This window comes from Cebus imitator, unplaced genomic scaffold, assembly GCF_001604975.1.
Source record: "Cebus imitator isolate Cc_AM_T3 unplaced genomic scaffold, Cebus_imitator-1.0 Scaffold58, whole genome shotgun sequence".
Lineage (NCBI taxonomy): Eukaryota > Metazoa > Chordata > Mammalia > Primates > Cebidae > Cebus > Cebus imitator.
In genome coordinates this window covers 482,184-494,921 of record NW_016107373.1, presented here as the reverse complement: position 1 = coordinate 494,921, position 12,738 = coordinate 482,184, and the positions used below count along the sequence as shown (strand labels likewise).

Sequence of the window (12,738 nt, the reverse complement as noted above, 5' to 3'; positions counted from 1 at the left end):
TTTTTTTGGCAGGTTCTTGCTCTGTCACCCAGGCTGGAGTGCAGTGGCACAAACACAGCTCACTGCAGCCTCAAACTCCTGGGTTCAAGCAATCCTTCCACCTCAGCTTTGGGAGTAGATTGGACTACAGGTGTGTGCCACCACACCCAGCAATTTAAAAAATTTTTGTAGAGATGGGGTTTTGCCGTGTTGCCTAAGCTGGTCTTGAACTCCTAGGTTCAAGCCATCCTCCCGTCTTGGCCTCCCAAAGTGCTGGGATTACAGGCATGAGCCGTCGCGCCCGGCACCTTCACCTTCTTAGTTTGTCTTAGAGGTTTCGGTGGCTTCTAATAATAAAAATAACTCTTTTATTTACCCATCTTTACTCAGGCTCTTGTTAATAGCTTCTCTATCCTTAGTCTCCAAGACTAATAGCTTTCAGTCCTTCAATGCCTTCTTGCCTGAGCTCTGCCAGTTCTGCATTCTTTTCCAGAATTACAGATCCTCTTCAGATCTTCAGGTTTTATGCCCAGACTTCCCTGGTCAGTTCAGCATAGTGGTGGGGAGCACCAGTTACCAGCAGCCAGAGCTCCCCGGGATAGAATCCTTGAGCAAATTACTTATATTTTGGATCTGTTTCCTCATCTGCAAAAAGAGAATACTAGTCTCTAACTGGTAGGGTTGTTGTGAGGATGAGTCAGGATACTTCAAGCACTTGGCCCCATGCCCAGCACCTGGTAAGTACTGGTAAGTACTCAATAAATGATGATTGAATACTGAGTGGCCCCCATGTACCTCAAACAGATCCAACCTCTTAATAAATAACGTCAAGAATCTTTCCCCAGTTGGTGTTCCTGTTAGTCCATCAGTGTTCCTGATAATCCATCTGTCTGCATGTCCCAGTTTGTATCTAGCCAGGTGTCCTAAGTCATTACAGCTTCCTGTGTGTGACTTGTGACTTATTTCCAAGCTATTGTATGTATTATTTCTTCCTGCTGTGTCTTTCCTCCTTCAAAACTTCCTTGAGAAGTTTAATTAGGAAAATCCCATCCAATTCTCTCATTCTAATAACTGCCGGATTTGTTTTTATTGGGGTGATCTGGGGAACGTGGGTTTCCTTCTCTTTTTTAGCCAGTAGCAATTTTATACTCAACTCTTATTCATGTCGATGGAGGGGGATGATGGTGGGGTTCCTCCAGAACTTAAGTCCTGTTAGGTTTTGGTCGCCAGAGGCTTTTTTAGCTTTGTTGTAGGCTTACCTCTTAGGTCGATATCTGGGTCAGGATGATGTTAAAACGTTTATCCGTTGGTATGATCTTAGGAAATGCAAAAGAGGGAGAAGGCCCAAAGGTGCCCAGGGAGGCCAGCTAGGGATTAAAAATGTGCAATGGCAGAGGCACACACAACCAAAAACCATTCTTGTAGTTTTGTATAGGACTTAACTCCGTTATTAGGTTGGCTTGTTACTGGCAAAGAAGACTTTTTTTTTTTTTTTTTGAGACGGAGTTTCACTCATGTTACCCAGGCTGGAGTGCAATGGCGCGATCTCGGCTCACCGCAACCTCCGCCTCCTGGGTTCAGGCAATTCTCCTGCCTCAGCCTCCTGAGTAGCTGGGATTACAGGCACGTGCCACCATGCCCAGCTAATTTTTTGTATTTTTAGTAGAGACGGGGTTTCACCATGTTGACCAGGATGGTCTCGATCTCTTGACCTCGTGATCCACCCACCTCGGCCTCCCAAAGTGCTGGGATTACAGGCTTGAGCCACCGCGCCCGGCAAAGAAGACTTTTTTGAGACAGTGTTTCACTCTTGCTGACCAGCCTGGAGGGCAGTGGCACAATCTTGGTTCACTGCAACCTCCGCCTCCCAGGTTCAAGCGATTCTCCTGCCTCAGCCTCCCAAGTAGCTGGGACTTCAGCTGTGCACCACCATGCCCAGCTAATTTTTGTTTGTATTTTTAGTAGAGACAGGGTTTCACCATGTCAGCCAGGATGGTCTCGATTTCCCGACCTCATGATCTGCCCGCCTCAGCCTCCCAAAGTGCTGGGATTACAGGCATGAGCCACCGTGCTGGGCCCAAAGAATACTTTTGATGGCCCTCTTTGTTGATGTTTGTTTCTGAAATCCCCCTTGACCGTGTCCTGTGTTTACTCTCATGAGTGGCCTCCATCTCCTAGGCAGCCTGGCATCCTCGCTACAACCTCATTGTCGTCGGCCGATACCCAGATCCTAATTTCAAAAGTTGTACTCCCTATGAATTGAGGACGATCGATGTGTTCGATGGAAACTCAGGGAAGATGATGTGTCAGCTCTACGACCCAGAATCTTCTGGCATTAGTTCGGTGAGGCTTGGGCCCTCAGATAATGATGGGAGGAGGCAGGGATTCGGCCTATGTTATTGATCAGAAATGACCAGAAATTAGGCCTTTTGTGCCCTTCTCTGTCTCTGCTAATACCATCACCCTCCTCATGTTGACACTCTTATCTCTGCAGCTCAATGAGTTCAATCCTATGGGGGACACGCTGGCCTCTGCAATGGGTGAGTAGGAGGAGGATGTATCTGACTTGCCGAGCCTGACCCTACTTCCCAAGGTTCAGTGCCGGCCCACCTCAGTGCTGCCCTGCCACATTCACCCCAGGGCCGTGGCCCGTGAAGAAGACGGCTGGGAGACAGTGGTCTCTTTAGTCGAGGCCCTCCAACCCTCTGGCTTTGTCTTGGTCATGCAATGCCTGGCTACTTTCCAGCTTCTAGTATTTCTTTCTTCCTTTCATTTTTTGAGATGGGAGTTTCACTCCTGTTGCCCAGGCTGGAGTGCAATGGTGTGATCTTGACTCACTGCAACCTCTACCTCTCAGGTTCAAGCAATTCTCCTGCCTCAGCCTCCTGAGTAGCTGGGATTACAGGGACCTGCCACCATGCCCGGCTAATGTGTTTTGTATTTTTAGTAGAGACGGGGTTTCACCACGTTGGCCAAGCTTGTCTTAAACTCCTGACTTCAGATTATCTGCCCTCCTTGGCCTCCCAAAGTGCTGGGATTACAGGCGTGAGCCCACTGCACCCGGCCAGTCTCCTAATATTTCTTTGTGAAATCCTAGGTTCCCAGGCCAGCCCCAAGCTCTGAGAGGCTGGGAACAGACGGTGTAAGTCAGACTGGTCTCACTCCTTCTAGGTTACCACGTTCTCATTTGGAGCCAGGAGGAAGCCAGGACACGGAAATGAGAGACACTAGGTGTGGGCCAGACAAGGCCTTGGAGCCCACACATAAGGTCAAGTCCTACAAGAAGAGGTGGCAATTTGTTAAAGGGCCTAAAGTATCCACATGTAGGATTGGAGCAGGGGTGCTGGGGCCCGAGGCACTGTGGGACTGGGACGCTGTCGTGTTACTGCTCTGGACTGCCCCAGAGCTGGTGATGCAGCTGCTGCAAGGGTCCCTCTGTATCTATCCTGGAACCAAGGTTCTCTTGGAACTAAATGACTTTTCTCCTCTCGGTGTGTGGTAGCAGAGGGATCAAGCAGTGATTTGATTTGTGCTCACTTTTGATATGGCCAATAAAACCATACCTGACTGAGATTCTGCGTGGATTTTCCAGAAGTGACCTGGTCAGAGAGCTTCTTGCGTCTCAGAAATGAAGAAAAGGCACAGGAAAGAGCACTAGCAGTCCAAACTTTCATTCTCCAGAAGCTGCCCCAGCCCTATTCTGGACCACAGTCTAGAGCTTTCCAGCTCACAACCTGCATGTCACTCAAGTCCCTGGAGACCCCAGCCCAGCTGAGGGAGAGCAGTTTCCTGATTCCGTGTGACAAGCAACTCCCCTCCCACCACTCCCCACTCCCTCCCAAGTACAGACACCCTTCCCACCTGCTCCAGTTGAAAGGGTGGCAAAGATTCCTGAAGCATTCTGTCTGAGTCCAGTGGTGGCTCCAGCCAAAGGGAAATGTGGCTGGCTGGTTGTTGGGTGATCCGGTTCCTTGGGAGCCAATCTTCGTACCCCTAGTGTTAGCTGTTTTTCCCACTAAAATAAGCGCTCATGAGAGGGAAGACCGTGTCCTCTGAGCCGTTTGCCAGAGACCAGACTGGAGGAGAAAGAGCAGGGCTTGATAGAAGTACACGGCGGATCCAGCACCAACTCTGCCATTCACTAATCCTAGGTCCTGAGTGAACACCGACCGCCGGTTTCCATCTCGGGTGTGTAGGGAGTGTGGGGGAGGCAAATCCTGTTTGGAGAAAGCCAGTGTCCAACATAGCACTTGGTAAACATCAGGCATGGGAATGCTGGGTGACAGGCGTGACCATGGGCCATGCTGAACCCCACTCGCTCATCTGGCTGGGGTCATCAGAGGGAGGCCCAACCCAGGGTCTCCTGTCCATGGGCTGGGGAGCAGCAACAGTCAGGAGTGAGGGCCCAGCCCACCTCCCCTAGGAGGCGGAGGGAAGGGGGCTGAGTGGTTGTCAGGCGTGGTCTTCCCCATCTGCGACATGGCGGTAGCCTGGAGGCTGGGCCTGCATCCGGAAGAGGACAGTGAGGAGCAGCACTATGAGGAGGAAGAGGATGGAGCCACATACAGCCAAGGCCACGATCACCTCTGGGCATGGGGAGGAAAGAGAAATGTCATATCAGTGTTCCGTCATATGCCAAGTACTGTACAGGAGATACACAGGTGGCCAAGACAGAGTTGCTGCTCTCATGGAGTTTACATGCTGGGAGAGGGGATGCAATAAACAAGCAAATGGGCTGGGCACAGTGGTTCATGCCTGTAATCCCAGCACTTCGGGAGGCCAAGGCAGGCAGATCACCTGAGGTCGGGAGTTTGAGACCAGCCTGGCCTTCATGGTGAAAACCTGTTTCTACTAAAAACACAAAAGTTAGCTGGGCATGGTGGCGCATGCCTGTAGTCCCAGCTACTCAGGAGGATGAGGTAGGAGAATCACTTGAACCCGAAAGACAGAGGCTGCAGTGAGCCAAGATCAAGCCACTGCACTCCGGCCTGGGCAACAGAATGAGACACTGTCTCAAAAAAAAAAAAAAAAGATAGGAGCGGCAGGTCAGTGATGAATGTGGTACAGAGAGACAAAGCAAAGTAGGTCAGCAGGGAAGGCATCACTGAGGAAGTGAGATTTTTAACAGAGACCTGGCGTCAAAGACATACAGCGATCTGAGAAGAGTGTCATGGGACAAAGGACAGGAAGGAAGGGCAAAAGGCCCAGATGTGGGGATAAGCCTGGCCTGTGCTAGGATCATCCAGGAAGTCAGTCTCACCAGAGCAGAATAAGCAAGGACCAAGTAGGAGATGGGGCAGCAGACCAGATGGAGCAGGGCCTGGAAGGCCATGGTGAAGAACTTGGATTTTCTTCCGTATGTGATGGGAAGCCATTGGAAAATGCTGAGAGGACAGCAGTGTCAACTGGTTTACGTGTTTTAAAAGTTAACTCTGCTGTGCTGAAGACTGGTAGGGACAAGAATAGAGCCAGAAAGAACTTTAGGAAGCTTTTCAGCTGGTCAAGCAAGAGCTGATGGTAGATCGGGCTGAGGGAAAGCAAGAGCATGTTTTAATATTGGAAAGGCTGAGCTGATCTGGCAGTGGACTGGGTGAGGGGGATGAGAAACGGTATTTAGAATGACCCCAAGGGTCACACTTTGCCACTAGGTGACTTGTGGCATTTACTGAAACAAGGAAGCCTGGAAGAAAAGCAGCTTTGAAAGGAAAAGAATCTGGTTTTAGACACTGCAACTTGGAGATGACTTAACATGCATGTAGAGCCCTCAAGTCGGCAGCTGGAGATGAATCTGTAGCTCAGAGAAGAGGTCGTGAATCTGTGAGTCAGGGCATAAGGATAGAAGTGAGCATGAAAATGGGCATAAAGTAGCAAGGCTGCATGAGATCACTTGGGAGTATGCACAGATGGGGAAAGCTCCAGGGACGAGTCCTGGGTCATCTGTTCAAACTTTAGTGAGGAAGAGACGCCTGAAAGTCAGGAGAAGCTGAGAAAGTGTTTCAGGATGGGGTGACCAGTTATATAATGCTGCTGGGAAGTGAGAGAAGCTAAGAATTGGTCACTGGTTTTGGTAAGAGGAGGTCACTGGTCACAAGACAAGTGTGGCTTCAGGGTAGTGGAAGGTGACACAAGACTGTCTAATGTGAATCTAAGAGAACAGGCGGTGAGGAAGCAGAGCCAGAATCTAGGCAGCTCTTCCTCGGATTCCATTCTGAGAGGGAAGAGGCTGCTGGCTGGGGAAGAGGTGGCTCTCAGAGGTCTTAGATAGGCTTTTGGGAGGGAAGAGATCCAGTAGAGAAGCAGAGGCATCAGAGCTCCTTGCAGAGGTGAGGAGAGAGAACCCGAGTGCGGATGGAGAGGCCACCCTAAGCAGTGGCTTCCCCCAGCAAGTAAACCAGTGAAGCTGGTGGTGGGAGAACAAGCCGATTCTCTCCTGGCTCTTATTTTCTCGGTGATATAAGTGAGACATCACCTGAGAGTGAGGAGTCAGGAGAAGGCACAAAGCGGTCTGGGGTCCGGGAGGAGACTCCCGGCAAATGCAGTCAGATGGCTGGAAGTACAAGAGCTCTAGAGATTTGCGGATGTGAATTGCAGGTTGGTCTGGGGCGTGACTAGCAAAGAAGCCGGTGGCAGCGTGCCAGTGACAGCTCACCTGTGTCTGCAGGACCGCTTGCCAGCTGGCACTCCTGCTGCCAATCCTTGGGCACGACGGGCTCTGTGAGGCGAAGGAAGTCCTGCAGTGGGCAGCGGTGAGGGCAGCCAGCCAGGCTGAGCGGCCAGGGGGCCCTGTCACTCTCATTCCGAAAGTACATCTCCACTGAGAAATTCCTGAGGGTTGACAGGAGGCCACCTGGGAGCTGCTCAGCCTGCCCATAATGGGGTCCTTGGGCTGCCCTGAGCCACCCCCCGAGGGCCCCTTCCAGAGAACACTGCTAGCTCCACTCACCCAGAATCTTCCTTGTACAGTTCAAATATGTGGCAGGAGGCATAGGGGGCTTGTTCGCCATTGTAGACGTCCAGTGCCATTTGCAGGGCAACCAGGGTAGTGTCGTGCTGTGACGGAGAGGGGCTCCCCATCAGCACTGTTCCCCGCACCCCCAGGAACTGAACAGAGAAGAAATCCAGCTCCTTGCCTGACACAGCACAGGGAGCACCAGCGCTTACCGCGGAGTAAACCAGCAGCTTGGGGAGCTGGGAGGTGGTCGCCATTAGGGTCAAGTTCTTCCGTATCTGAGCCAGCAGGACTCCTGATGGAGAAAAGTCCCTGGTGTTGGTGGCTACAGCCACCTCTGCCTTCTAATTAGACCTGTCTGTGCTCCTTTCACCCCCTGCCAGTCCTGGGCCTCATCACCTACATGGAGAACTCTTTAGTGTCATAGGGACCATGCAGGAACTCTGTGACACCCCTATCTCTAAGAACTGTCAAATGTACAGAAGGACGCAAGACAAAATAAGATATCTACTTATATTTCTTTCTTTTTTTATTTTTTGTTTTGAAACAGAGCCTTGCTCTTTCACCCAGTCTGGAGTACAGTGGCACGATTTTGGCTCACTGAAACCTCTGCCTCCCAGGTTCATGCCATTCTTCTGCCTCAGCCTCCCCAGTAGCTGGGATTACAGGCGCATGCCACCACACCCGGCTGATTTTTGTATTTTTAGTAGCGATAGCGTTTCATCATGTTGGCCAGGCTGGTCTCGAACTCATGACCTCAGGTGATCTACCCACCTCAGCCTCCCAAAGTGCTGGGATTACAGGCATGAGCCACCGCACCCAGCCTCTACCTATATTTCAACACGGATGTAGAAAGCTGCCCATGTTTATAGAAGCACTTCAATTTGAAACAAATGTAAACTTAAGATTGCTTCAGAGTACACAGTGGGTGAGTCCTTATCAGGTAACTGCCATATCCTCTGAAAACTGAGATGTCAAAAGGTTTGACAGCAGGCATGCCTTTGTGTGCTCAAATGAGGAAGGTGGTGTGTGTGTTACTCTCAGCCTTCTCAAAATGCCCCCCAGTGGTTCTCTGGGGTTGGCTATTCATTTAGGAGAGGGAGGATCTTCTGATGTGGGTGAAACTTAAGAATATGAATGGCAGGGCTGGGTGCGGTGGCTCATGTGTGTAATCCCAGCACTTTGGGAGGCCGAGGTGGGCAGATCACCAGAGGTCAGGAGTTTGAGACCAGCCTGACCAATATATTGAAACCCTGTCTCTGCTAAAAACACAAAAATTAGCTGGGTGTGGTGGCATGCACCTGTAGTCCCAGCTACTTGAGAGGCTGAGGCAGGAGAATCCCTTGAACCTAGGAGGTAGAGGTTGCAGTGAGCCCAGATCGCACCACTGCACTTCAACCTGGGTGACAGAGTAAGACTCTGTTTCAAAATAAATAAATAGGCCAGGTGCAGTGGCTCATGCCTATAATCCCAGCATTTTGGGAGTCCGAGGCAGGTGGATCACCTGAGGTCAGGAGTCTGAGACCAGCCTGGCCAACATGGTGAAACCCCTTTTCTTCTAAAAATACAAAAATTAGCTGGGTGTGGAGGTGCACACCTGTAATCCCAGCTACTCGAGAGGCTGGTGCAGGAGAATTGGCTTGAACCCAGGAGACGAAGGTTGTAGTGAGCCAAGATTGCACCATTGCACTCCAGCCTGGGTGACAAGAGGGAAACTCCATCCCCCTGAAAGAATAAATAAATGTATTTTTTTAAATGACTATGAGCCGGGCGTGGTGGCTCACAACTGTAATCCCAGCACTTTGGGAGGCTGAGGCAGGTAGATCACAAGGTCAGGAGTTCAAGACCAGCCTGACCAACATGGTGAAATCCCACCTCTACTAAAAATACAAAAAATTAGCCAGGCATGGTGGCACACACCTGTAATCCCAGCTACTCAGGAGGCTGAGGCAAGAGAATTGCTTGAACCCAGCAACCAAGGTTACCGTGACCTGAGATCGTGCCACTGCACTCCAACCTGGGCAACAGAGTGAGACTCCATCTCCAAAAAAAAAAAAAAAGAGTATGAATGGCAGAAAAGAAGGAGAGCTGGGGAAATCTGGTGACTGACAGCATGAGGAAGGGGATTTCGTTTTTGAAAGAGCAGGGAATATTTCAGTAGAGAGGGAAGTGTGTGAGAAGCCCCCATAGCAGACCTTAGGGTCCTGAGGAGCAGAGTGACATGCTGCCCTTGTCACTCACCCCCCTGAAGCCGGGCCTTCTCCGCCTGCTGGTAGATTCCGAAGAGGAAGCGGAAGCTGAAGTCCTTTAGCCTGCTCAGACGCTGCATGGTTTGGGGTGAGGCCCAGGGTGGCAGGCGCAGCCCATGCGTTTGCTGTGTATCGCAGCGGGCAGGTTAGTGCCCCAGGCCTAGGCCAGAGCCTCTCCAGGGGGCAGCTCTCTTCCCCAGTGGGAAGGTGCCTGTGTGTGTGAGGGAGGGAGGGAGAGAAGAGAGAGGGAGAGGGCCTGGAGCCAGCAGACATGGCAGTCGGTGTGGATGCTGCAGGGTACAGGAAAGGAAGCCCTGGCATGAAAAGTGAGACTCAGCAGAAAGGAGCTCTGGGTGGAGAGCAGCAGGGACTGCTGACAATTAACAAACCGTTTCCCACTCTGAGGATCTCTGTCACCAGTGAGGGAAGTTCCCAGGTTTCACAAGCACAGCCTCCCTGGACCTCCCCAGGGGCGTGACGGTATCAGGCACCATGTTCTACTGTCCTGGTGACCTGGGCCTGCTGAGGGGGCGAAGAGCGACCAGAGTGGGCACCCTCGTGGGCTCACCTCACAGAAGAGTGTGTCATAGACATTCCAGACGCTCTCCAGTGTCAGGTCTGTAAGCCCTGTCTCGTTGGCCACCATGTCCAGAAATTGCTATGGAAAACAGATCGGGGGATCAGTCCTGCTAGGACTGGGGAAAAGACAGCATGGTGACCTCCACCTCCGCCCCGACTCACTGCATTGCGAGAACTCTCGTTCTGATACTCTGGTGTCTGCCGGGTCTCGTTCTGCAGCTGCTCATAACGGGGACATGGGCCCAATGGGAACTTCAGCAGCTGTAGAGCGAAGTGGGGAAAAGGCAGTGGGAAAAGGAGCCTGGCGTTAGCGGGTCCTCAGCCAGAGCTGTCCCCTCACCGCCACCCTGGCATTGCTGGCCACTCTCACCCTGTCCTCGGCCATGGGCACAGTGTGCACGGGGATAGGCTGCCACGAGATGTTTGGGTTGAAGCGCTGCATCCCATTGGGAGGGAAGAGTCCAGCCAGGTTGGCCTCAGCACTCATGAGAGTCCGGTCAAAGTCTGTGCTTCGCACATAAACCTGCAGAGATAGCAACACAAGCCTTAGGGCTGTGTGTGTGTGTGTGTGTGTGTGTGTGTGTGAAAGAGAGAGAGAGAGAAGTTTTGGTCACCCCAAAGTGGAGCCACAGGGGAGAACCTGTTTTTTCTTGATGGTCACCCAGCAAACTATAAACCTACCATGCATGTGGCCCTCACCCTCCTCTCACCTCTGGCCTTCCCCTGTTTCTCAAACACTCCACTAGGGGTTGTCATAGCTCTGTGAAGAACTCCTGTGGGAATGGCACTAATTGAAATGCCCCTTCCGCAGATCATGAGGTCCGGAGATCAAGACCATCCTGGCCAAAATGATGAAACCTGTCTCTACTAAAAATACCAAAAATTAGCTAGGTGTGGTGGCACGTGCCTATAATCCCAGCTACTCAGGAGGCGGAGGCAGGAGAATTGCTTGAACCCGGAGGCGGAAATTGCAGTGAGCTGAGATCATGCAACTGCACTCTAGCCTGGCGACAAAGCGAGACTCTGTGCCCCTTCCTCCCAGTCAAAAGTGCTGAGTCAATCAGTAAGGCTTTGTAGTCTGCCTGGCTTTATAACAACACCTGTCTCCCTATCTAGATCAGGGTCCTTGGGGCAGAAACTGCCTCCAGTGACTACCTTTAGAGACCAGGGAGAAAAAAATAAGATAAAGGCTGGGCCTCATGGCTCATGCCTATAATCCTAGCAGTTTGGGAGGCCAGTGCAGGGGGATCACTTGAGGCCAGGGGTTTGAAACCAGCCTGGGCAACAGTGAGACCGTCTCTACAAAAAATTTTAAAATTAGCCAGGTGTGACGGGCACCTGTAGTCCTAGCTACTTGGGAGGCTGAGGCAGGAGGATCACTAGAGCCCAGGAATTTGAGGTGGCAGTGAGCTATGACTTAGTCATTCTACTACAGTTTGGGTGACAGAGTGAGGCCCCTTTAAAATATATGTACATATTCTGAAGAGATCATGAGAGACAGTGGCTCATGAAAAGGGAGGAGGAAACTGGGGAAGGACAAGCTTAGGACAGAGCTGGGCCTTCAGGGAACAATAACAATGTCTAGGGACTCTTGAGACAGCTGTGGCTGAGCGTGGCAACCAGAGGAACAGTTTCCCCATCCCTGGGGTGGGGCAAGGACTCAAGGAACAGGTACACTCACCAGTCTCCCTGATGTGCCCTATCTATGCATGTCTTCCTCGACGTCTTTCATCTTGGCTCTGTCTGGTTTATCATCAGATACCCCCATGACATTCCATGACATTCTAAGCTCCATGAACACAGAGAGCATATCTGTGTGGTGCACCACTGTGTGCAAAGTGCTAGCACAGTCCCTGGCCTTTAATAGGTATTCAGTAAATGTCTTGGATGGAAAGCCTGTGATTTCACAGGGTCAGGAACCCCTCTGCCAGTCCCACCCTAAGTCTGAATTTGGATGCTTAATCAAGTTCGCCTCTTCCCAGCCAATCAGGGGCAACTCAGCTCCTAGGGCTTTGTTCCAGACAGCTCTCAGATGTCTTTTCCTGTAGTTGTGACCAAAAATACAGGAAGGAGGTCAAAGTGCTCAGTCTCAGCCTTAGGCTTCCTGAGGGCAAAAGATGAGGGCGGCACACCCCCATTCCCTTTGCCTCTGGAGCTCCCAGCCTTACCTCTTGCCGGTGGTAAGAGGTGTTTAAGAAGCCGTGGTAGCGCTGCCGCAGGGCCTGGCCCAGCTCCCAGTGCTGTAGCATCCCCTCCTGTGGGCAAACTCAAGGGTTAAGAAGGTCTAGAGGAAAGGGGTGGCTCACAAGCCCCATAGGGTATAGGCCCTGTTGCTTTCCAGGTTACCCTTTGCTGGAGTGAGTTACTCTGATCCCAGAAGTCTTTCATTAAGTGGACAGTCATGCATGGCAATATCATGGGCGCAGAGTTGAAGGTTATGAAATCTGGTCAAAGTCAGCACCCATGTGGGGAAAGGCAGTTGAGTAGGGCTCCAAGTTCTGTAGCCTGCTCTAGACATCACTCATTCTGCAGCTCACCCTGAGGAAAGTCCGGCTTCTGACCCACCTTTGTTAACTGACCAAACCCCTGGGGCCATTCTTCTTCCTGATAGGGGTCCTTGGGATATGTCTTCACTGGTGAACGGTCTCCGTGGCGGTACAGCTGAGGGAAGAAAATGGTTGGCCTATAGGTCAGAAGGGTCTCCTTGATAGGAACCCAGAGCCTATCTTTTGCCCCATTTTGGGAAGGAAGTCTCATTCCCTCTGGGAAGCCTACTCGCTACAAAAGACCCCAGCTAGGAGTCAGTCACTTCTTCCAGATTCCAGAGATTCTAACTTGGCTAAACAATGCCACTGGAGACCACAGGCAAAGCCAAGGTACGGTGGGAAGGGAAAAGAGAAGTGAAAGCAATGTGTGTGGTGGGGACTTGGGAAAAGAAGATAACCAAAGGCTTCTTTAGAGATGAGTCTTTTGGTCCTAGTG

At 51.4% G+C, this 12,738-nt stretch overlaps 2 protein-coding genes across 3 annotated transcripts in view; one reads left to right on the top strand and one right to left on the bottom strand.

Moving 5' to 3' along the window:
• The window catches only part of DDB2 (damage specific DNA binding protein 2), a 31,084-nt gene extending 27,532 nt beyond the window's left edge, over nt 1-3,552 (top strand). For both annotated transcript variants that reach the window (XM_017529269.2, XM_017529266.2), the window contains 3 exons: nt 2,158-2,322; nt 2,474-2,519; nt 3,151-3,552. In XM_017529269.2, the coding sequence (XP_017384758.1) occupies nt 2,158-2,322; nt 2,474-2,519; nt 3,151-3,200 (261 nt within the window). In that variant the 3' untranslated portion in view covers nt 3,201-3,552. The remainder of the gene's footprint in view (nt 1-2,157; nt 2,323-2,473; nt 2,520-3,150) is intronic.
• Nucleotides 3,553-3,634: 82 nt separating this feature from the next.
• Nucleotides 3,635-12,738, bottom strand: part of ACP2 (acid phosphatase 2, lysosomal) — a 10,566-nt gene continuing 1,462 nt past the window's right edge. Inside the window, exons 2-11 of the mRNA XM_017529270.1 lie at nt 12,322-12,417; nt 11,925-12,011; nt 10,127-10,279; nt 9,919-10,017; nt 9,746-9,835; nt 9,170-9,302; nt 7,141-7,223; nt 6,923-7,029; nt 6,629-6,804; nt 3,635-4,565 (exon numbers count right to left, since the gene is read on the bottom strand). Coding sequence (XP_017384759.1) covers nt 4,432-4,565; nt 6,629-6,804; nt 6,923-7,029; nt 7,141-7,223; nt 9,170-9,302; nt 9,746-9,835; nt 9,919-10,017; nt 10,127-10,279; nt 11,925-12,011; nt 12,322-12,417 — 1,158 coding nt within the window. The 3' untranslated portion in view covers nt 3,635-4,431. The remainder of the gene's footprint in view (nt 4,566-6,628; nt 6,805-6,922; nt 7,030-7,140; nt 7,224-9,169; nt 9,303-9,745; nt 9,836-9,918; nt 10,018-10,126; nt 10,280-11,924; nt 12,012-12,321; nt 12,418-12,738) is intronic.